At 44.5% G+C, this 25625-nt stretch overlaps 9 protein-coding genes across 9 annotated transcripts; all 9 read right to left on the bottom strand.

Moving 5' to 3' along the window:
* Positions 1-583: 583 nt before the first annotated feature.
* EDB91DRAFT_1079251 (uncharacterized protein) lies at positions 584-1869 on the bottom strand (the record flags this gene model as incomplete). The annotated part of the gene is made up of 5 exons (XM_041315110.1): positions 584-745; positions 793-1019; positions 1072-1315; positions 1372-1530; positions 1585-1869. 5 exons carry the CDS (start codon positions 1867-1869, stop codon positions 584-586), a joined length of 1077 nt encoding a protein of 358 aa, XP_041180570.1.
* Positions 1870-2235: 366 nt separating this feature from the next.
* Positions 2236-3473, bottom strand: EDB91DRAFT_1244967 (uncharacterized protein; the record flags this gene model as incomplete). The annotated part of the gene is made up of 2 exons (XM_041322478.1): positions 2236-2589; positions 2640-3473. The coding sequence occupies 2 exons, from the start codon at positions 3471-3473 to the stop codon at positions 2236-2238; spliced, it is 1188 nt and encodes a 395-aa protein (XP_041180571.1).
* Positions 3474-7069: 3596 nt separating this feature from the next.
* EDB91DRAFT_1003527 (uncharacterized protein) lies at positions 7070-7234 on the bottom strand (the record flags this gene model as incomplete). The annotated part of the gene is made up of 1 exon (XM_041312268.1): positions 7070-7234. A coding segment is annotated over one exon (165 nt), but the record flags the coding sequence as incomplete, so codon positions are not given.
* A 522-nt stretch (positions 7235-7756) lies between these two features.
* Positions 7757-8587, bottom strand: EDB91DRAFT_1007591 (uncharacterized protein; the record flags this gene model as incomplete). The annotated part of the gene is made up of 2 exons (XM_041312352.1): positions 7757-8254; positions 8477-8587. Coding segments are annotated over 2 exons (609 nt in total), but the record flags the coding sequence as incomplete, so codon positions are not given.
* Positions 8588-10282: 1695 nt separating this feature from the next.
* On the bottom strand, positions 10283-10864 carry EDB91DRAFT_1021870 (uncharacterized protein; the record flags this gene model as incomplete). The annotated part of the gene is made up of 1 exon (XM_041312577.1): positions 10283-10864. A coding segment is annotated over one exon (582 nt), but the record flags the coding sequence as incomplete, so codon positions are not given.
* A 172-nt stretch (positions 10865-11036) lies between these two features.
* On the bottom strand, positions 11037-12832 carry EDB91DRAFT_1334529 (uncharacterized protein; the record flags this gene model as incomplete). The annotated part of the gene is made up of 5 exons (XM_041325454.1): positions 12176-12832; positions 11877-12046; positions 11603-11825; positions 11546-11563; positions 11037-11263 (listed from the first exon to the last, which is right to left on the bottom strand). The coding sequence occupies exons 1-5, from the start codon at positions 12438-12440 to the stop codon at positions 11037-11039; spliced, it is 903 nt and encodes a 300-aa protein (XP_041180575.1). The 5' UTR covers positions 12441-12832.
* Positions 12833-19343: 6511 nt separating this feature from the next.
* On the bottom strand, positions 19344-20862 carry EDB91DRAFT_1112905 (uncharacterized protein). Its single transcript, XM_041317828.1, has 4 exons — positions 20146-20862; positions 19983-20093; positions 19807-19923; positions 19344-19759 (listed from the first exon to the last, which is right to left on the bottom strand). Exons 1-4 carry the CDS (start codon positions 20484-20486, stop codon positions 19606-19608), a joined length of 723 nt encoding a protein of 240 aa, XP_041180576.1. The 5' UTR covers positions 20487-20862; the 3' UTR covers positions 19344-19605.
* On the bottom strand, positions 20261-24020 carry EDB91DRAFT_870110 (uncharacterized protein). Its single transcript, XM_041328663.1, has 6 exons — positions 23268-24020; positions 23156-23209; positions 23015-23092; positions 22918-22965; positions 20515-22857; positions 20261-20448 (listed from the first exon to the last, which is right to left on the bottom strand). The coding sequence occupies exons 1-5, from the start codon at positions 23688-23690 to the stop codon at positions 20545-20547; spliced, it is 2916 nt and encodes a 971-aa protein (XP_041180577.1). The 5' UTR covers positions 23691-24020; the 3' UTR covers positions 20261-20448; positions 20515-20544.
* Positions 23858-24478, bottom strand: EDB91DRAFT_1314585 (uncharacterized protein; the record flags this gene model as incomplete). The annotated part of the gene is made up of 3 exons (XM_041325152.1): positions 23858-24066; positions 24118-24309; positions 24372-24478. Coding segments are annotated over 3 exons (508 nt in total), but the record flags the coding sequence as incomplete, so codon positions are not given.
* Between the last annotated feature and the right edge of the window lie 1147 nt (positions 24479-25625).

The following is a 25625-nucleotide window of genomic DNA, read 5'->3' on the forward strand; positions in this document are numbered from 1 at the left end:
CCATCACATCCACATATTTTGACCATTTTTTTTTTGCTCACTCCCTATGAAGCCCAGTATGGCCTGTCCCCGCCTCAAGGCTGAGTAGTGGAGCACCACTTCCCCTTCCACCACATCCACATATTTTGACCGTTTTTTTTTTTGCTCACTTTCTATTTATCTAGATTACATCCTGACCAGCAACTGCTGCTATCTGAGGTTGCAAGGTGAGATTGTCCCTTCAAGTCATCCACATCATTCACACTAACATTGTCTTCTCTCAGTGTCATTTCCGTCCAGATCTCCTACAAGCAGGTATTTGTCCACTTCCGTCATATACCTGCCACATGAAGAGCGTGAGTGGGGCATTGACATTACCGCACCGCTGGCTGTTCACCCTCTCTGGAATATGTATGTTCGTGGCTTCCTTCTCATTTTCATCCATCATCAATGTGTGCCCACTACCTTTATATATTTTTTGGTACATTATTACAAACAATGATTTCACAGAAGACGAAGCACTGGTAGTACAATTTAGCAAGCGCAGTCAGAAGACAAGTACCAGACAAAGAACTGGTAGTACAACGATATTTTGAGACATCAGTCATTTGGAACGGGTCTTTTTCTCAATTTTGAAGTCAGCAAGCGCAGCTGATGGCCCTGCTCCGTGTTTTTCACCAGTGGGCAAGATGGCTTGGTAACGAGGCTCAATGCTCTCGTTGGAGCGGTCTATAACTTTGATGGACTTCGCGACAAGTTGCCAGGTCTGTTGAGATTTCTTAGAGAGGCATTTGAATATGTGAGAGTTCGTACCTTTCTTCCTTTTTGTCCAGGTTCTTTTTGAACATAGCCGTGCATTGAAGCTGCGAATAGAACAAGAGTGCCCTGACGTAGTTTGCTGTACCATCTATCAGGTGTGATGAGTTCATTTGCATTGTCACGAATGTCGAGTTGACGCAGAGATGCTCGACAATGACAAAAGATTGGACCTCTGTAATCTGGAAGAAGAGTCGGTGGATGCGTTGTCTCAGTGGTGATGGCTGTGAGCGAGGTTAGCATGATTGAAAGGGTTATATGACATCCTCATCGCACTTGTGTTCGTTATATCTTCTGACATCTTGGTGTCTTCCTGTCTCATGTCAGTGTTTTGCGATGTGGAAGTTGAGCCAATTGGGTCAAGGACGATTTTCCGCATCCTCGATGCTTTTGCTGAGCTTTTCTTCGGATCGCGCTGTTCCCGTGGGATGTCATAGAGTCGTTGAGTGTGGACCATGATGACGTCTGGATCGGTGTTGTCAGAGGTCGTGCAACTGAGGCAGTCTTTAACGATGAAATTCTGTTTGTTCGTTTTTTAGTAATTTTCTTGGTACGTATGTTAACAGATTTTCTTACTTCTTCATTTTTATCGTCTCGTTCTTTTTCGGTCTCGATGATGTTGTTGATTTCTGCAATTGTGTTGTACCAACAGTTGTTGACGAGTTTTGGAGCTTGTTGTCCCATGGTGCAGGCTAACAGACATTTGACTGGCGTGTTGTCGTCAATGTAGTTTGGCTGCGATTGTTCAACTTTGTTGGACAGCTAAATTTGAGTCTGCGAGTGACTTACCTCAGATTGCCTCCCCAACCAGCGGCTGCCGGTAGCTTGCAATTTGGTTCCACATGCAAATGAACCTATTTCAGCTGGAAGGAGTATTTCGTAGTCTTCATTAGTATGGTTGTTTATGAAGTATATGTTGCCTCGGTTATCTGTTTCACGACGGAAATCATGCTCGTATAGAGTGTCCGCAAGACAGACTCGATTGGGCTGGCGATGAATGTAGTCATAGAGCTGTTCATAGATTTGGTTGGAAACTCGTGAATCATATATGGAGATTCGTTTTTTCTCTGTCATGGTGATGGTCGTGTTCCAAAGAAAAAGAAAAAAGGGGGAGGGAGGAATATTGATACAGTGGCGGTTTTTTAGGGGCGTCTCAAAAAAATAAAAATAAAAATGATGTCATTCAATCTTTATTCAGGTTTGGTTCTAGGAGCTGTGTGGTCAGGAGTCGTGAGTGATTCAGAAGATCAGAGTACAAAAAGAAATTATGGATGACGCGTGCTAAATGAGATGAGAATACTGCAAGAATCATATTTCCATGAAGCTGTGGAAGTATTGTAAGTGGAATTCTGTTCCATAGATTGGTACTTGCCTTCGTATAAGAAAGTTGGTCAAGAATACGTCTTTGTCTTGCATGTCGAGGATGTCAAGTGGATTATTTCAGCGTTGTTTGATTACCAATATGTTACCTTCGAGCCCCCTCTCTGGCTCAATGTTGGGCGCTATGTCTTCCAGCAGAGCATTAGGTGCCACATAGTCATTGTTCTGTTCGAGGAATACTGTATAAATGTCGTCCGGCTGAGTCGAAGAGTTTGGAAAAGTATCGAATGTTCTTCGGTGTTGTTTCCTCGATGCAGAGCAAACCATGACGTCACGCTGACGTACCCAATAGTTTACTTCCAGCTCGTCGAGGGTACCGAGCTGATCTACTCCATCTTGAAGAGGTACATCGACGATCAAAGGTTCTGTGCATGCTGTGGCATATAACAGGCCTTTGAACATTCTTTCATACATCTGTGTTTGAATAGTTAATAACATTGTGCTATTAGAACTCATATGCTTACCGGTTCATGGTTCTTGATGAACTTTGACTGTTGTCTGACGCTCTCCAGACTATAGGGCATGATCCTCGGCGGAATATCGCAGTTGTTGATCATGACATCGACATTATAAAGACATTTTCGATTGAAACAGTAATCATTGAGACACCACTCAATGTCGTTGTCGTAGAGTATGGATTTCACTGAAAAGCGCTGGTCCCAATCGACGGTAACATATTCTTTGCGGTTGGACAAGTGGCGCCAGAGTGCAGGACACAAATGATGACAAGGACCGTTGAGGAAGGACGTGTCAACATGGACATCAAATCTTTCCTTTCCAATACTTCCTAGCTTCTGTCCCGTCAGAACACCTTCTCCACTCATCGTCTTTAATGTGTGATATTCCCTGGTCAAGTCTGAAAAAAATGATACTCCACCGCCAGCAGTGATAAACGTCATGTCTGATGTCGAGGGGCTGTTCAAAACGACGTGCAGTGGGTGCATAAGATGTTTAGGTTTGGAAACAGTGATGATCTTTCTGTGACGTCCATATTTGCGAAAATCGTGTACGACAAGGGACAACGAAGGATGACATACAGCTGCGATTGAGTGATACGATAGGACATTTTGAATGAACGTTTCCATCAGAGTTAAAGATCCGTGCGGGACCACGATATTGAGATCTCTTGGTGGTGTATTCCTCGTTCCGAGCATCATGTCTAGAGCACAAGAGCCCACGATGATGGCTTTCATGTGTTGAAGGGTTCGGTAAAATTCCCAATTAAACTGCGTAATGAAAGGGTAGAGAATGGTGTTGAAACGGCGTAAGATTAATGGAAGTTCTTCCCTACATAACATTTTGCATGTCTGACCCAAGCTATGAAGCTCGGGCAGAAATAGGAGCGGAATGATCATGTTCAGAAGATCAAGATTGAATAAAACTGTGGTGTGTACAGTGGCTCAAAAAACTGTCCACATGTTTTCACAATTTTCACCATCTATGATATTGTGTGAGAATATACAAACACATCAAGGACAAGCTGGTACCATATTGTAGTACTACTTCAGGGCTTCCGATTGAGCCCTATGGCGTGGGAATCGGTCGAGATATGATGGAGGTATGAGGCTTACAAAATGATGACTCATGCGGACAGTTTTTTGACTCAAGTATTTTACAGTGATAATCAGGTATTCTAGTACATTGTGTGACCTCCCTTGGCTTTAATTACTGCCTCTATCCTTCTATGCATACTCTCAATCAATTTCTGGCAATATCCTGCTGTAATCCTTGCCCATTCCACTGCTACTCTCTCCCATAGCTCCTATACTCCTTTAGGGGGGGTTTCATAGGCTTGAAGCATCTTCTTGAGTGTTCCCCAGAGATGTTCAATGACATTGACATCAGGGGACTGTGCTGGTCAGTCAAGAACATTGATATTATGTTCTTTAAACCATTGTCTGGCTCTCCTAGATGTGTGCTTGGGATCATTATCCTGTTGGAAAATGATGTCTTCTTCATCAATCTCTGATTCGGCTATGCTAGGCAGCAAGTGGTCATTTAGAATGTCCACATACTGCTCAGCATCCATCCTCCCCTCAACTTCAGCAAGCATACCCACACCATTCCATCTCATACAGGCCTGTACCATTAGAGAACCTCCTTCAAATTTGACAGTCTCACTAACCTCTCTGTCTGTTAGAAAATCCCTCTTCTTTTTCCATACATATACATTCCCATCTGACCCAATCCTATTTATTTTGGTCTTATCTGACCATATAACATGCTTCCAGTCCTCTACAGTCCAGTTTTGATGGGCCAAGCCAAAGGTAGTCTTCTCTGCCTATGTTTGATAGAGATAACAGGCATTTCTTCTTTGTTACTGCCTTGAGATGAGCTGCCTTGAGAACATTCCTTACAGTTTGTGAAGAGACAGTGGTAGTGATGGTGGAATTGATATAATGGGTGGCTTGGAGGGCATTATTATCCTTTCCTGTAGTGATATGTTGGATGATAGCCCTCTTATTAGCAGAGGTGGACATCCTCCACAAGAGTTTTCCTTGTCCAGGTGGCTTTCTTTGATACACTTGGCCGCAGTAGACTTGCATACTTCAGTTCTAGAGGAAATTTGATGAGCAGAGAGGCCAGTGTAGGACAAAGAGAGGATATTATCCCTTTGAGCGGAGGAGATGGCTTTCATGGTGATTATGACCATGACACATGAGATATTCTGGTTATATAGTTAGATATAGTTTTAAGAGTATGCCTAGAAGGATGGAGGCAGTAATTAAAGCCAAGGGAGGTCCCACAATGTACTAGAATACCTGATTATCACTGTAAAATACTTGAGTCAAAAAACTGTCCGCATGAGTCATCATTTTGTAAGCCTTATATCTCCACCATAACTTGACAGATTCCCACGCCATAGGGCTCAATTGGAAGCCTTGAAGTAGTACTACAATATGGTACCAGCTTGTCCTTGATGTGTTTGTATATTCTCACATAATGTCATAGATGGTGAAAATTGTGAAAACATGTGGACAGTTTTTTGAGCCACTGTAAATTATCGAATGTAAATCTAATTCTGTTTCCCAAACTTACCTTTGTTACTTGCTGGCAACTTATTGGTTTGCATTGTTGTTGTCAAGAAGGATAAATGATGAAAGAGAAATATATCGAGGCTCGCGCTATGGTATATATGATGTCAGTTATTTCATTTCATTGCCTTTTGAAGCCATTACCGTCATTGGAAAAACGGTTTCAAATGCCAGTCGATCGTCCACACGACTATCATGATGGTAGGGGTAGGTTGAGTTTTCTTCTTTTTGGACGTTTCACTGGATTGGACTGTTTGGCATTTAGATGATTGGCGTCATGTGGATAATCCGTTCCTGGGTCTGGAAGCTTTCATTTTGATTTGCGAGATCGAGGATGTGGATTATTGGCATGTGATGAGGAAAAAACATCATCGATGTGGTTCTGCAATGTATCCAGTCGCTGTTCCATGTTTTCTCGAATGTCCACGTGTGCTTCGATGGTCGAAGCGATAGGTGCAGAAGATGCATTGTTGAACTGTGTGTGTAATTTCTGTCGTGCTGATACTTTCTCCTCGTTGCTTCCATGAACAATCACAGTTTGAAGTTGTAGGCATTCCAACCGTTGTTCCTCTTTACGTGAGTCCTCCGAAGGACGGCTACGAATCTTGTTTATGTTGAATGGACGAAGGACGAGCAATCCTTCTAGGGAAGTAACACGGGATGCCATTACGTATGGCGCTTCAGTCCCTCTGCAACTTTGAATGTCGATGATCGCTCGCGATAGTGTTCGACCTTGTGCTTTGTGCATGGTCATCGCAAACGCCAGGAGAACAGGTACTTGGGTGCGTGTAATTTTACACTGCTTGTGGGAGTGCGGATGACTGAATCGGAGGTCTACACTGTTTTCGATCGCTACGAACTCTCCATTTTGTAGATAAGGAAGATTATTGCACGTAGTATCCAAAGAATGGATTATGCATGACCGTGCATGTCGATTCCCATCATCATCAACTGAATAACGGATAGGAATTCAGTATTCCTTGACATCCATTAACAATTCCTCCTTCAACGTCAAAGTTATGGCCTACAATAACTGGCATACCGATCACCAATGGAATTTTGCCAAGGCGCTGATTGGTCAGTCCTGAATGCAAATTATTGAGATATGTGCGCAATGAAGGATCCGTAATCTGTTTTCCAGATTGAAAGTCAGAACAATGATACCAATGTAATTCATGTCCAGATCGTCATGCAAAATCAACAGTCGCTTGGACATTAAAAGCATCTTTCACATCATTGTTGCTAACAATCACTGGTACATCTCTCCAGCCATCATTCCAATTCGGATGCACATTACTGATTTGGCAAGAGTTCAACAATACATAATCTTCATTCGTGCAATTTCTGTGACGCAAACGCGACAACAACTCTACAAAATGCTTGTTCTCTTCTCCTTGCTGGCGCATAATTTCATTTAGAATCACCACAGTATCTATCGATAGCCATAACAATTTTCCAAGAATAGCGTTCTGTCCTTGGGTAGTTGCTATACGGTGCGTATTCACATGACCAAATAATCGGGGCTGACCGACAGGCGGCAGTTGATCAAAATCACCAGCCGTGATGAGATTCATCTTTCCGAAAGGTAGTGTTTTTCCTTTTGCTTCTGTTAGTGCTTCACTGATCTGGAGCAGAAAATTGCATCCGATCATTGATATTTCATCAATAAACAGGTAATCTACACCTTCCCACATTGCTACAAGATCTCGATTTGTTTTAGTGCGTGCAGAACGACTCGTACATTGTCCAATACTTAGTGCTGAATGTAGCGTCATTCCCGAAATATTCTTTGCTGCTACTCCAGTATACGATGCCAGACGAAATCATCTACTTTGATTGCGTTGATGGAAAAATTCTTTCAGAGCATTAATGACGCGCGATTTACCTGTTCCTCCTGCCCCTCCAATGAACATCCGTAATGGCTCAGGCTTGACAAGAAGACTATGCTCTGCAACAATTCGAAATGCACGTGCTTGTTCTGTATTGAGGGTGAACTCTTCAATCATGTTATCAATGCTAACATCGTTCTTGCCTTCATTCTGCATGATAGGAAATCCTTGCTGTATGTTCATCTCACGGACGATTTCAGATTCTGCCGCATTTACATGTGCATCTCAGAATTCTGATCCGTCATTTAGAACCCGACTAGTAGATGCAGTCGTAGGTTCATTGAGATATGATGAGCTATTTGGATTACACTGAGATCTTTTCTTTTTCCAGTTATCTCGTCGCTGTTCATAAGCCGTTGACCACATACCTTCTAGATCTAGTTCCGTTGGTGAGATGTGAATTTCTTTTGATGATTCTGACTGAAATTGAATAGGCATTGTATCCATCACTTGCCATAGACCAGACATTTCGACATGATGTAAGCAGTCAAGAACGGCATCAGATGCTAACATTTTTTGATTGGACCGGCAAGCATCAATAGATTCTAAATGATCCAGGATAGCTTCTTCATTTCCGAATTCATCGGTCTGACTTGGACGAGTTTCATTTGATTCTCGCATTGAAGACTTTCTCATTCGTGTCAATCGGTTCGCAAAATGGTCATCACGACTATCACGACATTCATGCAAAAGTTGTGTATTATGCATTACTTGCAGTAACTGACCATCTGCAACTTCACGAAACTGTTCGAATGCTTCTTCCCAACTTTGACCATGAGAACGTAGGTCTAAGACAGAACGCCAGGGCTTGAATAATATTAACATCAATCGACAGTACCTAGGGTAAACTTTCGGTTGATCTCGACATGGTATGCATGGTCCAATAGGCACAGGAATAGAACAATTTTGCACAAGTCGTACATGAAGAACATGAGATTCAAATTGAGGGTGCGCTGATACAAAAGATATTTTTGGACGTTCTTTAGCTTGATCAGTTAGCATATTGTTCCATTCAATTGGAAGATCTGCTTTGGATTCATCCTTCATTGTGTTTTTTGCGTTGTTTTTTACCTTTTCTGTTTGTGCAACAGAATCCCATAGTGGCAGTCTTTCAAGTTCTCGACCACGGAATATATAGTCTATATACTGAGAGGGCTTTTCCACCAAATTTCCGTTATGATCTACATGAACTCCAATCTCATCATCAGTTTGACCTTCATCTTCTGCATTTTCATTTAGATTCGGATCATCTTCATGCTCATGATTGTCAATATCATTCACAATCTCATCCACCTCTTCATTTGCTTGCCAGCAATTCTCTTGAACACTGTGAAATCGGTCTGGCTGACATTCGGAACTCGGTTGTTGTTCATTAACACCTCTTTCAAAAGAGGTCCAATACAGATTGTTGAAAGTATGACTGGTATAATGATCTCCAAAATCAAGTAAATATGAACAGACCTGCTGAGCGGATAGCTCTTGATGAGAGATCATTGCATGAGCGCATTTCTGTAGCAAACACTTGGCATGAACTGTCAATTCATCATCTCTTGGACAATACTGACCCAATTTATCAACAGCTAACCGCAATGCAGCATATGCGACATGAGCTTTCAGTTGTGACTTTGTGATATAGTCCGTAATATAATAAAGGATTGCCTTTGCAGACACGCCTGAACCGATGAATTTAATGTCCATATTACAACATACGAGCTCCAAAATCGTCTCATTGAAATTATTAACCATTCCATCAAGACATCTTAAACAAATCACACCTTCCTCCTTATCAAAATAACTAGTGGGTGAAAACTGTTTCTCATCAAGATCAAACTGACACTCTTTAGGTTCTGGTGGACCCTTCCAATATTTGAAACAGGTTGAGGTATGCCTATGTTTCTGACAAGAGAATGCGAGATGATGAAGGTCTTTTTGCCTAGCCTTTTTGATTTGATCCTCTGGAAATATTTCACGAGAAACGCCATGAACAGAACAAGGATGATGACTACTTGAAGGAATGGAAAGTTCGGGATCTGGATCGAGAGGAATACAATTTGAAATACTGTCGTCCAAGAAAACGAGCAGATGCTGCGCAAAATCGTCGTCACCTTGTTCAACAATTCTCTGCTTGATTTCATCAGGATTCAATCCTCTGTCCAACCACACCATCATATGGCAATGTAGAGTACCTCGTCCTTGAGCCTCTACACATCCATAATATCCCTTTACTAAGCCAAGAATTCCTCCTTTAATGTCTTCTCCACTCTCATCGTATCCAAGAATACAAGAGATAAATGCTTTCATATATAGATTGAAAAATTTAGCCGCAATGGCTGGATTTTTCGCAATAAGAATGGATTGTTCCATAAACTGAGGAACTTCGTCCAACAATAGATTGTCAATGTCAATGTCAGCGCCACTAAGGAACTTCACTATTGGATTATACACATCCACTGGATTGATCGTGATATAAAAACTGGGAAGTCCATGCTCCATCATCATTGCTCGAATCTCATTCCTCATTTGCATTTTAGCAGCCGACGATCCCCGTACATGAGTTGAAATCACCTTGACTTCACTCATCAGACATAGCACCTTATGTTCCTCGTCGTTCCGAGCAGTCTGAGTGTCACCATGAGCCACACGTTCTGAAACCATGTGAACCATTTCTGGAGAAACTGAAGCAAAGTTGCGAGCAGCTGAGTCAAAGTCTGCACGCTTTACTCTTAGATTTGTATGCAATAATAACTCTCTTTGCTGTAACACATTAAATACAGAAAACAGAAACGAGTAGTGCTCTTGAAACCACCTATCAGCCAAAGAGAAAAGATGTTTCACATGACTTTTCATTGTGATCTTAGATGTACGAACGGAACTTTCAAATCCTCCAAGGCCATAAGGAAACAATGTAGGATAAATCATTGGAAACAGATCTGGATTAGCAAACTCATTCACTGGTAGAGGTCCATGAGGAATTTCAATATAACCTCCTCCGTGCTGTTTCACATGACAAAGAGCCGCCACACATAATTCATTAGTTGGCGCATGAGCATCAACATCAGAAACCACAACATTTTGAAAAGGCATTGTACTTTCAACTGATTATCGCAGATCCAAATCGTTTGTGTCATATCTTGAAGTAAGCATTTCTTCACCTCTGTTAACAGGGATATGTTGTACATGGACAGGCAACAACTGTTCAGACTCTAGCTCGTCTAATGCACCATGATTTATGATCACATCTTTATACAGCTTGTTGTGTTGCGATAACCATTCAAGAGCGTGTCTGACACGTTCACAACGAATGATAAGTGGACTTGCTTTAGTACGTAACCATTCCTGCATAGGAGGCGAAGACCCAACGAACAAAACGCATACCGGAGTCACGACTTCATCTAAAGACGGTGGAAGTACTTGCGTAATTACTGATGGATTCTGAGGATAGATGATAATGTGACCTTTCATGCCGCGCTGAGAATGAGGAAGATGAAGATTCGAATTTTCTTCCTTCAAATGAATCACCCAACACTTGGCACGACAACGCGCTATCATAGCCTCCTCAATAACCATTAAATCCTTGAGTTCATCTGGTACTGGACCAAGTAAATGATGATTAGCAATAGCAGTAGTAGGTAAACGCTTCTTCTTGACAGAGGCAAAACACGACTGACAAAAATTGAGATCAATATTTCCATCAATATGTTTATCGAACCCTCGCTCATCCAAAAGAATATCCTGAAACAAAGGTTCTTGATGAGGCATAGGAGGAGAACAACACTGGGAATCCAACCACCACGGATCACAACAACCACCCTTGTCATCTATTCTGCAATCAGGACGTCGCAACACATCCAAATCTAACTCTGCTGAATTAACAGACACTTTCTCAGAAACAAAACATTCAGCAGCACAACAAATGCATGTGAATCTAGCCAAAGACTCAGAAGATATCTGCTCTCGAAAACATCTGCCTGACACGTTCTTTAATATCTTCACCGATCTTGCGAGGCCAAGCTCGACGAACTTTGTCTTTGAGCACTTCACGCCGTTGATAAGACAAATCTCGACCAACATCATTGTCTTCACATTGCTTCCCCTTTTCAAGTCGAGACACATAACTTTTCAATTTCCGTCGCAAGGAGGCAAGACCATCATCCCCATCATACTCTATCGAATGAATACGCAACAAATGTTGCAATGATTTTATAGACATCTGAGGACCAACTGCCCTGAGCAAACTACACTGTAAATCTCGCCTGTCTGTTCGTACATCCTGTGGCAACAATAAAGTTTCATTGCATATATGGAGACATCCTACATTGGACCCGCGACCAGACACACAACTACCATCACTCAAATGACGCATCAAGATCTCTTGTATACCATCACGAAAAAGACCACAATCAACTTCAATACCATGAGAAGACGCAAAGATAACTAGCTGCTCACGAGACAAGCCCTCAAATCCTAAAAACAAATCATGTAAGAAGTTAGAACCATCTAAACCTCGACAGTGTTGTGTCAACGCAGGGACCATTGCATCTCGACGAGCATGAACTGAAACACCAGGGACTTTGAGAATTTCGAGAATATTCCTCAACAACGGCTTTGTCAATTTTTTAACATGCGAAGAAGCCACAATTCCAAGCATATATTCCATCAATGACGAAACTTGTGTAAAACCTTGGGCAATAACTGCACATGCATGTCCTCCAGTTCCCAAGGATCCCTTCATAACACAAGAACCTGTGAATAAATGACGAACAAACTGATCTCTTACCAACACATGACCAACACTTATATCCAACGCATGATCCATCGCGATTTCATTGACAGTCATCTCGGAATCTTCCTTATCCAACAAGATAATCATCAGCTCATGGACTATTTGTTGTCGAACCATATCCTGAGCAATAACAATATCTGCCGACAAACAACCTGCTTGGGCAGCTTTATTAACAACAGATCCATCATCAATGACACCTTCATGTCCCACAACCCAAAAAAAAAAATCAACACAAGCCAACCAATAAACCAAAAAAAAAAACGAACCAAGATTTTCCGTCAACGTCCACTCACATGACGGAAGCCACACTTCTGGATGAGTGTGCAGAATATCACGACAAAAAGCATACCAGTCACAACCTAAAACGACCGTGGCTGGCAAAGTGTCGCGAAGGACAAACAGAAAATCGGTAGAGAACCGAACGTCTCCTTCAAGCAAAATCACAAGCGCACGAAACATGCCCTCACGAGGAGCCCCTTCAGTGAATTCACCCGTCTCAGACGGGCAGCCGGGCGTGACAATGTACCAATAGAGACGGGCCACCCGGTGCCGGCCCATGGCAATAATTGTACCGTGTTAGACGAGTGGGCCGAGGGGGTGGAGTGTCCAAGGCAAACGGATGGGCCGGGTGTATATAGTATAGATGGTAGTATAGCAATGTACTATATAGGAAATTATGAATAGTAGTAGTGAATCCAGTGTGTGATAGATGAGTGGGCCGGAGGAATGGAGTGCAATATAGACGAGTGGGCTGGGGAACTGGGGTGTGATGGAGACGAGTGGGCCAGTAAATGAGGTGCAATGGAGACGAGTGGGCCGGTACATAAGGTGCAATGAAGACGAGGGGGCCGGAGAATAGGGTGCAATTGAGACGAGTGGGCCGGTATAGCAGGTGCAATGGAGACGGGTGGGCCGGTATAGCAGGTGCAATGGAGATGGGTGGGCCGGTAAATATGGTGCAATTAAGACAAGTGGGCCGGTATAGCAGGTGCAATGGAGACGGGTGGGCCGGTATAGCAGGTGCAATGGAGATGGGTGGGCCGGTAAAGGAGGTGCAATGAGGACGAGTCGGCCGGTGTTATTGGGTGCAATGAAGACGAGTCGGCCGGTGATATGGGGTGCAATGAAGACGGGTGGGCTGGCATTATAGGGCGCAATGGAGATGGGTGGGCCGGTGATATAGGGTGCAATGAAGACGAGTGGGCCGGTGATATGGGGTGCAATGAAGACGGGTGGGCCGGCATGATAGGGTGCAATGGAGACGGGTGGGCCGGTATTATGGGGTGCAACAACGACCGGTATTTATGTAACCGGTTGCTTGTGGTAACATAGCACTCAATCTGGCGATTCCACCGGTGGTCTGATCATGTAAAATGGTTAAGATTTGACAAAGTTATGAGCCCTACAAGGGAAAGCCATAAATTTAGAGGATATTATGATATATTGTATCTAGACCATTGCAACCGGTATTTTTTGACCAGTATTTACATGACCGGTTGCTTGTGGTAACATAGCACTCAATCCGGTGATTCCACCGGTGGTCTGACCATGTAACATAGTTAAGATTTGACAAAGTTAGGAGCCTTACAAGAGAAAGTCACAAAGTCAGAGGATATATGATATCTAGACCATTGTGACCGGGATTTTTCAACCTGGTAGTTATGTGACCAGTTGCTTGTGGTGACATAGCACTCAGTCCGGTGATTCCACCGGTGGCCTGACCATGTAAAATGGTTAAGATTTGACAAAGTTATGAGTCTTACAACAAGAGAAAGTGACAATTTCAGAGGATATATCATGTCTAGACCATTGTGTCCGGTATTTATGTGACCGGTTGTTTATAGTAAAACATAGCACTCAATCTGGTGATTCCACTGGTGGTCTGACCATGTAAAATGGTTAAGATTTGACAAAGTTATGAGCCCTACAAGAGAAAGCCATAAATTTAGAGGATATTATGATGTATTGTATCTAGACCATTGCAACCGGTATTTTTTGACCGGTATTTACGTGACCGGTTGCTTGTGGTAATGTAGCACTCAATCCGGTGATTCCACCGGTGGTCTGACCATGTAAAATGGTTAAGATTTGACAAAGTTATGAGCCTTACAACAAGAGAAAGTGACAATTTCAGAGGATATATCATGTCTAGACCATTGTGACCGGTATTTATGTGACCGGTTGTTTCTAGTAACAGTACTCAATCCGGTGATTTCACCGGTGGTCTGATCATGTAAAATGGTCAAGATTTGACAAAGTTATGAGTGCTACAAGAAAAAGTCACAAATTCACTGGCAGAGGATATATGATATCTAGACCATTGTGACCAGGATTTTTCAACCGGAAGTTATGTGACCAGTTGCTTGTGGTAGCATAGCACTCAATCCGGTGATTCCACCGGTGGTCTGATCATGTAAAATGGTCAAGATTTGACAAAGTTATGAGTGCTACAAGAAAAAGTCACAAATTCACTGGTAGAGGATATATGATATCTAGACCATTGTGACCGGGATTTTTCAACCGGAAGTTATGTGACCGGTTGCTTATGGTAACATAGCACTCAATCCGGTGATTCCACCGGTGGTCTGATCATGTAAAATGGTCAAGATTTGACAAAGTTATGAGTGCTACAAGAAAAAGTCACAAAGTCAGAGGATATATGATATCCTAGACCATTGTGACCGGGATTTTTCAACCGGAAGTTATGTGACCGGTTGCTTGTGGTAACATAGCACTCAATCCGGCGATTTTACCGGTGGTCTGATCATGTAAAATGGTCAAGATTTGACAAAGTCATGAGCCCTACAAGAGAAAGTCATGAATTTAGAGGATATATGATATCTACAGTATTGTGACCGGGATTTTTCAACCGGTAGTTATGTGACCAGTTGCTTGTGGTAGCATAGCACTCAATCCGGTGATTCCACCGGTGGTCTGATCATGTAAAATGGTCAAGATTTGACAAAGTCATGAGCCCTACAAGAGAAAGTCATGAATTTAGAGGATATATGATATCTAGACCATTGTGACCGGTATGTTTTGACCGGTAGTTATGTGACCGGTTGCTTGTGGTAACATAGCACTCAATCCGGTGATTTTACCGGTGGTCTGATCATGTAAAATGGTCAAGATTTGACAAAGTTATGAGCCTTACAAGAGAAAGCCACACATTCAGAGGATATGTTATATCTAGACCAGTGTGTCTCCAGCTCTACCTTAGGGTAGTTTACCTCTGTTCCATTTCTACTCCAGACTTGTCCACAGCAGTCTTACTCTGGGTTTCCTTGAACCTCTGGAGTTCCGCCGAACTCCCCTAGTGTCTGACCTCCGGAAACCTCTGGACTTTGTTGGACTTCCCTCCTGCCTCTCATAAATTAAGGGCACATACTTGGGTAAGGGGTGCAGCACACAAGCTGAAGTCAAGCCCTTTGAGTTCTCCTTCCTTTGAGCATGACCTTAACATCCACAGACAAAACCTTGTGATGCTGTGTACTCACCCTCTCCTGGTGGTCCATCCTCTGGGAAAGGTTTTCCTACAGGAACACAGCTGCAGAATGATATGGGGACCATTCCTAGACAGATTTAGAGTATGTACACCAGGTTGGTACATCAGGATACCTACAGAATCCTTCTATACAGGCTAAAACTTCTAAGATTGCAGTTGTCACATTTTTGGTGTTTTCCCCTACTTTACCATTGCATAAATGATCCAGACTACTCATATATTATCCTTACTACATATATACCTACTTCTCATCCCAAGGATCAGTTAGAAATATGGTATAATATTGTTATCTAAGGGAAAGGGGGTATGTGTACTGATAAGGGGCCTACATTCTCCAATGGACACAATCTAGTAATCAGATGCTTGCAATATATTCTAAGCATGGTCAATATCATGGTCTCAGATTTATAAAAGGATCCACTAACAGTTGAGAGCTAGGGCAGTGAAATATCTCTGAAATAGAGTGTGGGAAAGTCCAAAAGCCCAAAACATCGAAACTCACCAGTTTGGTGTATATGTAGTGGTTGGACTTTTACTTATCAATCCTAATATTTCCTCACCACACTCTTCTACAAAGACTTTACCTTCAGGGCAATGTGTATTTTAGGTTCATTATGTAGTCTACTATACATACTACTGCATTTTTAATAAAATCTTTGGTGTGTGTGAGTGCTACATTACCACAAGCAACCGGTTGCAAAAATACTGATTACAATGGTCCAGATATAAGCTGATACAACACTGTATCCTTTGAATTTATGACTTGGTCTTATAAGGCTCAGAACTTTATCAAATCTTAACCATTTTACATGATCAGACTACCGGTGGAATCACCAGATTGAGTACTATATTACTGCAAGCAACTGTTCACAAAAATACCGGTCACAATGGTCTAGATATAACATCCTCTGAATGTGTGGCTTTCTCTTGTAAGGCTCATAACTTTGTCAAATCTTGACCATTTTACATGATCAGACCACCGGTAAAATCACCGGATTGAGTGCTATGTTACCACAAGCAACCGGTCACATAACTACCGGTCAAAACATACCGGTCACAATGGTCTAGATATCATATATCCTCTAAATTCATGACTTTCTCTTGTAGGGCTCATGACTTTGTCAAATCTTGACCATTTTACATGATCAGACCACCGGTGGAATCACCGGATTGAGTGCTATGCTACCACAAGCAACTGGTCACATAACTTCCGGTTGAAAAATCCTGGTCACAATGGTCTAGATATCATATATCCTCTGCCAGTGAATTTGTGACTTTTTCTTGTAGCACTCATAACTTTGTCAAATCTTGACCATTTTACATGATCAGACCACCGGTGAAATCACCGGATTGAGTACTGTTACTAGAAACAACCGGTCACATAAATACCGGTCACAATGGTCTAGACATGATATATCCTCTGAAATTGTCACTTTCTCTTGTTGTAAGGCTCATAACTTTGTCAAATCTTAACCATTTTACATGGTCAGACCACCGGTGGAATCACCGGATTGAGTGCTACATTACCACAAGCAACCGGTCACGTAAATACCGGTCAAAAAATACCGGTTGCAATGGTCTAGATACAATACATCATAATATCCTCTAAATTTATGGCTTTCTCTTGTAGGGCTCATAACTTTGTCAAATCTTAACCATTTTACATGGTCAGACCACCAGTGGAATCACCAGATTGAGTGCTATGTTTTACTATAAACAACCGGTCACATAAATACCGGACACAATGGTCTAGACATGATATATCCTCTGAAATTGTCACTTTCTCTTGTTGTAAGACTCATAACTTTGTCAAATCTTAACCATTTTACATGGTCAGGCCACCGGTGGAATCACCGGACTGAGTGCTATGTCACCACAAGCAACTGGTCACATAACTACCGGTTGAAAAATCCCGGTCACAATGGTCTAGATATCATATATCCTCTGACTTTGTGACTTTCTCTTGTAAGGCTCCTAACTTTGTCAAATCTTAACTATGTTACATGGTCAGACCACCGGTGGAATCACCGGATTGAGTGCTATGTTACCACAAGCAACCGGTCATGTAAATACTGGTCAAAAAATACCGGTTGCAATGGTCTAGATACAATATATCATAATATCCTCTAAATTTATGGCTTTCCCTTGTAGGGCTCATAACTTTGTCAAATCTTAACCATTTTACATGATCAGACCACCGGTGGAATCGCCGGATTGAGTGCTATGTTACCACAAGCAACCGGTTACATAAATACCGGTCGTTGTTGCACCCCATAATACCGGCCCACCCGTCTCCATTGCACCCTATCATGCCGGCCCACCCGTCTCCATTGCACCCTATCATGCCGGCCCACCCGTCTTCATTGCACCCCATATCACCGGCCCACTCGTCTTCATTGCACCCTATATCACCGGCCCACCCATCTCCATTGCGCCCTATAATGCCAGCCCACCCGTCTTCATTGCACCCCATATCACCGGCCCACTCGTCTTCATTGCACCCCATATCACCGGCCAGCTCGTCTTCATTGCACCCCATATCACCGGCCGACTCGTCTTCATTGCACCCAATAACACCGGCCGACTCGTCCTCATTGCACCTGCTATACCGGCCCACCCGTCTCCATTGCACCTGCTATACCGGCCCACCCGTCTCCATTGCACCCTGCTATACCGGCCCACCCGTCTCCATTGCACCTGCTATACCGGCCCACCGTCTCCATTGCACCTGCTATACCGGCCCACTCGTCTTAATTGCACCATATTTACCGGCCCACCCATCTCCATTGCACCTGCTATACCGGCCCACCCGTCTCCATTGCACCTGCTATACCGGCCCACTCGTCTCAATTGCACCCTATTCTCCGGCCCCCTCGTCTTCATTGCACCTTATGTACCGGCCCACTCGTCTCCATTGCACCTCATTTACTGGCCCACTCGTCTCCATCACACCCCAGTTCCCCAGCCCACTCGTCTATATTGCACTCCATTCCTCCGGCCCACTCATCTATCACACACTGGATTCACTACTACTATTCATAATTTCCTATATAGTACATTGCTATACTACCATCTATACTATATACACCCGGCCCATCCGTTTGCCTTGGACACTCCACCCCCTCGGCCCACTCGTCTAACACGGTACAATTATTGCCATGGGCCGGCACCGGGTGGCCCGTCTCTATTGGTACATTGTCACGCCCGGCTGCCCGTCTGAGACGGGTATATGTTACTGCATTATGTGTCACGAGAACGAGTGAGTGCATATGAACTCAAAAAGGACACAGAAAGTTGTGAGACGTCTGACGCATCATCTCGAACAACAGATACGTTTTCACCCTCAAGCATGAATGACATAATGGCAGAGTGAACACAGAATAAACTAAACGAAAATCTATGGCATCAGATATGAGACGTGGGAAACAAACACTACATATATCCACAATCAGAATCCTCGGTTCTTTTCTCATTTTCACGTCCACAAATACCCAGCTATAGGTAGCGGGAATATAATACAGATATGTACAAAACGGGATGGTGTTGTTGTGCAGGGGGGTCATGGGCATGGGTGGGTGTGGGCGAAGTGTGCACCCCAACTTTGAGGGTCCCTATTCTTTTGCCTCCTCTACCCATTCCTATACTAGTTGCATTGTGCAACTGAGTACACATTCAGTTCATCTCCATCTATTTAGTGTCATCTTAAATGCACGTACCTTAAAAGTCACCTCTCCTTTGATAGATTCCATGTCTAAAACATGCAGCAGGAATGGCAGACCATTAGAGGCAAACCTCACACTGGGGCATTCATAAATCTAGAGGTGCAGCAAGACACAGGGTCCCATAGACTAGAATGTATTGTCTTACACAGAGTACTACTCTCAAAGACAGAAATTGGAATTAATTTTTTTAAATGGCATGCCCAACAGCATTTGCAAAAACATGCCCGCATTACCATGGAATGGGGGTGTTTGAAATTACAGAGCGAAGAACAGCATTTGCAAGGAAAATCAAGACCGATTGCAATCACGGCCACAGCACAGCGTGCAGAACCTTAATTTTTGGCGTGAAACCCGGAAAATCTGGCGCTCTAAGAACCCACTACTAAGGTAGCGGGAATTAGATAAAACTACATGGGACTAGAATGAATGTGTATCTACTACTTGCGCCACGAAATTGAAAGCAATGAGGATGAACACCTGAAACCCAAACCACACTTTACTTTCGACCCGACTGTGTAGGAGGGTACTGTGCAGGAGGGTACTGTGCAGGAGGATGCTGTGCAGGAGGATGCTGTGCAGGAGAGTACTGCACGGGGGTGTACTGTGCAGCAGAGTAGCGTGCAGGATCGACGTAACGAGGTGGTCGACTGCTGTACGCCCTTTCAACGTACGGTATAATTTGTCAAAGTAAACGTACCTCTTGCGTGGATGTTTCGCTGGTGTGGATGGTAGTGGTATGGATGATAGTTGTTTTGGTGGTTGTTGTGTCGGGATTCGTTTCAGATGGTCATCTTGTGGTCCACGACTTGTGAACCTGATCAGCGATCAGTTTCTGGGAGGTCTGAGTTTCACCAAGGCGGGAGAAATTTATACCTGACATAGTTTGGGATGTCTATATATTCCTTATGTAGATCAAACTCCTCTTCGGAGTCCACTTTATCTGCATCCGATTTGCGAACTTTCGAAATAACTTCGTCGGGTTTCCTGACAGTAAGTTGGATCACCTATCAATGGCAGTGGAGTATAGAATAGATACCGTTGTTGGCCAACGCGCCTGTGATGTTCTGGATTTGACAAATTTGGCGAGAGTTGTCGTGGTGGTCGTGACTGCAGGAATGACGGTGGTTGCTTCCGTGACTGAATGGGGCTAGTTGAGTCTGTGATACGCGGAGGTGAAACACATGTGGCGCTGTGATGGCGCGGAGAAAGGAGAAAGCTTTTGGACGATGGCGTGTCAATGATTGGAGTGCCGCTGGACGCATTGTATCTTCCTGGAATACCACCAGGTACTTGAGCAGGCAGACCAACATCTAAGTTGACACGGTCAGCTGCGGAACTGCTTGCACAAAAAATGAAATGAATAGGAATAAGCTTCATGTAAGATGCCGTGCATAGACTCGAGTACCTTGAACCACCGCCAATGCCAGAAAGCGTCTCAGCACCCTTCTTCGCGGCTGTAGTCTCTTGAGCATCGTTCTTCGCGGCCTTCCTTTCCACTTTTTTTTCCCACGACGGCTGCTTCAGCCCTCTGCTTTTCCGCTTCTGCTGCTGTCCTAACACTCTCGGAGCCTTCTCGCCTACTAACCTCTATCGCATTATCTATACTCCGCTTCACCGCCTCAGACGTTTCAATCTGATCCGCCTTCATGTTTGCCGCGGTACGTTGCGCACCAGAATCAAAACGAATAGGCGGATTTGCTGTCAAGCAAAGCTCCTTGACCTCGCACAACGTCCGAAGGCAGGTCTCGAAATCCTGGAGGCACCATGCTTGCACGAGCCACTGCCTGAGCTTCTGTCTCATGAAGGCCGTCAAAATGGAGCGGAGGTCGTCATCCCATTCTGCCAAAGAAAGATGATATGCCCAATGAGCGCAAGCATAATCAAGTGCGCTTGAGCCTGCTCTGCGCTGATTCTTGAAGGTATGTACATCGTTCACGATTTTGGCTGCTGTATCCAACGTTTTTATACGCGGTTCTTGCTCCAGAGGCGGTGTGTTCCCATTTTGGCCATGTCCGGGAGATTCAAATGACAGAAATATTGGGAAGGCCAGGAGTACAGGTAGGGATCGAAGGTTTGCTAGGAAGTGGAAAACAGGCAGAGTGTCGACGGTGGACAAGTCGAGGTGCTGTAAGATTTGCCAGGTACAGCAGAAATATCCCAATGCTGATTTTGTACGAGCATCAACTGTAAGTCCCGTATACTGATGTTGCATGATGTGCCAGAGCGTAGACAAAAACGGCAGAGGCTCTGGTGGTGAATATACCGCAAATGACAAAACTTCCGCGTGATCAAATCCACTAAGCGACGTGGAACTACTTTCCGTCGCTAACCGGGATAAACGGGAACAGAGAGTATGGTCGTCCGGTAACTCGTTTATCATGATACTCAAAGAAGAGTACGCTAGCAGGCGATGAATACCAGCTTGGGAAATGAACTGCTCTCTGCAGCGCAGACGATCGGACAGGAAATCACCAAGGGAATCCTGACAAACTTGCATGGCGCTGTCGTGACCGTCGGGAATGTGAACCAGAGGTGACAATTGCGACAACACGTAACGCATCTCGAACTTCTGGTTTGGCCCTCGGTTGAGAAGATTTTCTAGTTGCGGGCACGACAGCATGTCGGCAAGATTCACAACAACTGTGAGATGAAGGTATGCTTGTTTGAGGTCGTCGGATGAGGAGATGATAGATTTGTATAAGTCATCTACCGATGACTGCAGATGGGACGAAGGTTTGAAAGGAAGATGATAAATGAGATCCATCATATCTATGGGATCGCGATCAGGACTTTCCACGAATTTGACGATAACCGATCCTGTAATGAAGTGGGGTCCAGTCCTATGGACAAGACGGTCGAGGACATCGTCCGATGGCCACGGTTTGAGGCATTGAAGACGATGACGTTTATGTATCTTGTTGAAAGATTGACGAAAAAATAATGTCATGTCAGGAGCAACCTCGATGCGATCCAGAGCAACGTCCGATGTGATTGGTGCAAAATAACGCTTGATAGAAACACCTTCTACTTCGTCACGGCTTGTCAAGAAGATGTGAAGGCCCCCGTCAACCAGATGGGAAAGAGGTCGAGTAAGAAGTGAGATGAGTTCTGGTACGTGGTCTTGACACTGATCTATAGCATCAATGATAAATATTCTCGCAGGAGTGTGCCAATCAATCGCCTCCAGAGGTTCAACGAGAAGCCGGGCGAATTGCTCACGCAAATCTCGAGAAGGGGAAATTATACCAGGATCGCTGTTGAGGGCTGCAATTATTTTCTCCTTCGCCTGCGGTTGAGACAGCCCGAGTTGATATGCGAGCGCGAGAACGAGAGAATGCGCGCTTCTGCAGTTTGAGTGCCTGCGAGAAAAGAAGAAACTGCCTGCCAATCTATCCTTCTGTCTCCAACGACCAGCAAGATTGTATGCAATGACAGATTTTCCTGTGCCGGAAGGTCCGTGTAGCCACGATATCACATTCTTGGGGTTCTCGAGGTCTGCTTCGAGCGTTTCAATCAAGCGAGCACGACCGCTGCCCAGTTGAATCATCGGTAGGGGGCCTCGACTAGGCGAGTCAAAAAAAGCGCCGAGGGGGACAAATCTACAAAAGAAAGCCCAGGTATAGTCGTGATCTCGAGGTTCCGCGATCAAAGGTGGGATATTGTTCAGCAGAGCGCACAAGGGTCCATGTTGAAGGATTGGAGTCAACCACGCGAAATTACAAATCCTGCAGCTACTCGACGGGGGAAACTGGTGGATATATTATTTAATCAACGATCAGGCAGAAGACGTAAGGTACTTGACCCGTACCATTATATCACTGTCCACATTTGTGCTAGGCACAAAGGCGGCAGAAACCTAATAATGAGAATTAGTGAATGAAGATGAGCGGGTCACAAAGTATTACAGGTAGATGGAACAAATCAATATCGTGATATCTCAGTGGCACGTTTAAAGTTTGATTGGGATACGGTGGTAGGTACTCCTGTAATCATTCAGAGATGCAATGAATGCGCAGGCAGCACCAAGCCGGAGATAGGAAACGTACATTAGGAGGATCGGGTACAGGGGGCAAATTTGATGCGGTAGTTTCAAGGGCAGGCTTGGAAGACGCAGGCGTTGTCAGCTACGCAAATATCAGCGAGAGAATATCGACATACGATGAGAGCTTCGCGCATTAAATCCCTCCGCCAGTGACGTGTCATGGGATCTGACATTAGACGCCACCTCTCCACCGCATTACTATCTTGTCTGACTCTGGGCATTGTCCCGCTGAGATTCAATGTCCAGTCTCCTCCAGGCTTGGGTTGAGTTAGGCCGCGGAAGAGGGTCTTGTGCAGAAGAGTGTCTACACGCTTCCAGCCTTGGATGGTTGGAAACACCGGCGCAAGGCTGCAGCGAAGCCTAAACGCCTCCTCACACCCTGCACGGAGACGGAGGGGAATCAAGTTCTTTTCCTGGGGTGTGAGCGGTTCATCGAAAACTGTATATATCGCCTCAAAAATATCGCGAACGCGAATGCCTTCATCACGCTTCACGTCGATATTCCATTTGAACGGATTACGCTGGAAGTTGATGACCATCTCCGTCGACTCCTTGTCTGCAGCTGGCTTGTCGAGATCAGCATCAGAGAGGAGCGTCCGTTGGACGCCGCAAGACAAGTTCTTCCTGTACTCAATATCGCTGGTTGGGAAAGCGACGTCGAAATGGAGGGATAAGTTAGGTCGAGCTACATGGTACGAAAGCAGCTGCCAGTGAAGGTTCAGTGCGGGTTCCGCGCAGGCCTGTAGCACTGAACTCGAGAAAGACGGATTCAGCGATGTGAACCCAACGGACGCACTGGGGCCGCCGTGTGGATTGAAGCTCTCGCTTTCTTCTTCTGTGTAGGTAGCCGCGAAATCTCCATCACTTTTGTGTATGTTCCTCGAACGAGTGACTCGATTGATCGTCAGGTCATCCCTGAGTCATGAGATGAGCACAATCACAACACAGCACCAGAAAAACACGAACCTGAGTGCTGAGTCACTACTGCCAGAAGAATTGTATTCGGGAGGCTTTACATCGGAAAGCTCGGGATCTTTCGAGCCAGCCTGTAGGTATGGCTTTGACTGGCCACGATCGGTAATTGATCGACGCACAATCGTGATAGTTGACTGGGTGGAAAGCCGGGCAGGAACGAGAGACGCTATGCGACGGGTGGGACTATATATGACCAGCATAAAGTTGCAAAGTTTGTCAAGCACGGTCAAAAGAAATATACGAACATTCTACTACCCAGTGTAGTAACGACGCTAATCGCCCTCGATATGGGGTCGGTCTCTAGCGCTAGTTTATGGTAGGCAGAGCATCTGTGCACCAAAAGGCGCTGATATTATGTTGCAGGCATCAGATCAAGCTGAGGTCTGAAGCTAAAAGCTGTCAATACATGGAATCATCATTCCAGATGAAAAAGAGCCCAAGAGATAGCTGCTGCCGCATGAGCCCACACAGCACCTTGTCCCACATCGCAACGCAATAATATGAAAAGACATACCTTCGGTCATTGATTAAACTCTCCATCTGCTCTCCGAGCTCCAGGACGTATGTCCTATCTTTGCTTTTGAGAGCTTCAATAATCTGGTGATCGACGTCCGCGAGAGCGCTCCTCGACTCTGCAGAAGCGTCGGAATCGGAGCCTGATGGTGACTGGACATTTGCTAGCTGGTTCAGAGGATGAGATACTGGATTCATGTTTGGTGCGAGATTTGACTCTAGTTGAGAACTAGATCTAGAGGATGCTGTGATGAGTACGTAGATGCTGTATCGCACAAAGTACAGGAACCAAAGATTTTGCGGGACTTTCGTGATGGAGCCGAATGATGAACTCTGCGCAATGGGCGCCGTCGTATGGTTTGAAGTCGTCGAAGGCTTGGGCGCTCGTGGAGGCTGCGCTCCGGAGTCCACAGCCCTCAGAGCACCGAGAGAAAGGCGATCCGTATTTGGCACCACTGTTGCGGCAACTGCCACCTGTACTATCAGAGACCTTCCTCCAGCAACAGCTCAACATCAGCAACAGCCTCGAAGTCCGGTCAAAGCTCAGCGCAGCTGCAATTATCCCTGTCTGGATCGTTCTCAGTAGTGGTGTCACCATCTACACGTGTTCTGGAGACTGTAGCACGTCTTTTTGACTGATTTTACTGGTATCTTAACCTCACCGCCAATTTGGGTCATGTCCGAAAATTTATCTTGCTCAAATTTAATGCTATGCAAAATCGCTCTTGACAATGGACTTGTTCTCGAAAATTTTGCACACATGTAGCGGCGCATAAGTGAACTGCAACATACGACAATTATATCTACAACACTTTGCAGTTCAAGTATCCAGTCTTTTTAGTTACTTGACATTTACGGTGAGTCTTTATGCTTTCCATCTTTTTAACTGACACTTTCGACAGGCAATTAGCACCCGCATCCTTCAACGTATTACCCACCTCCTCAACGGTGCGAGAGATGTTCCAGTCAGCAAAGACATGTTCTTT

This window comes from Suillus paluster (genome assembly GCF_016628075.1).
Source record: "Suillus paluster strain FC165 chromosome Unknown EDB91scaffold_9, whole genome shotgun sequence".
In the NCBI taxonomy this organism is placed as follows: Eukaryota; Fungi; Basidiomycota; class Agaricomycetes; order Boletales; family Suillaceae; genus Suillus; species Suillus paluster.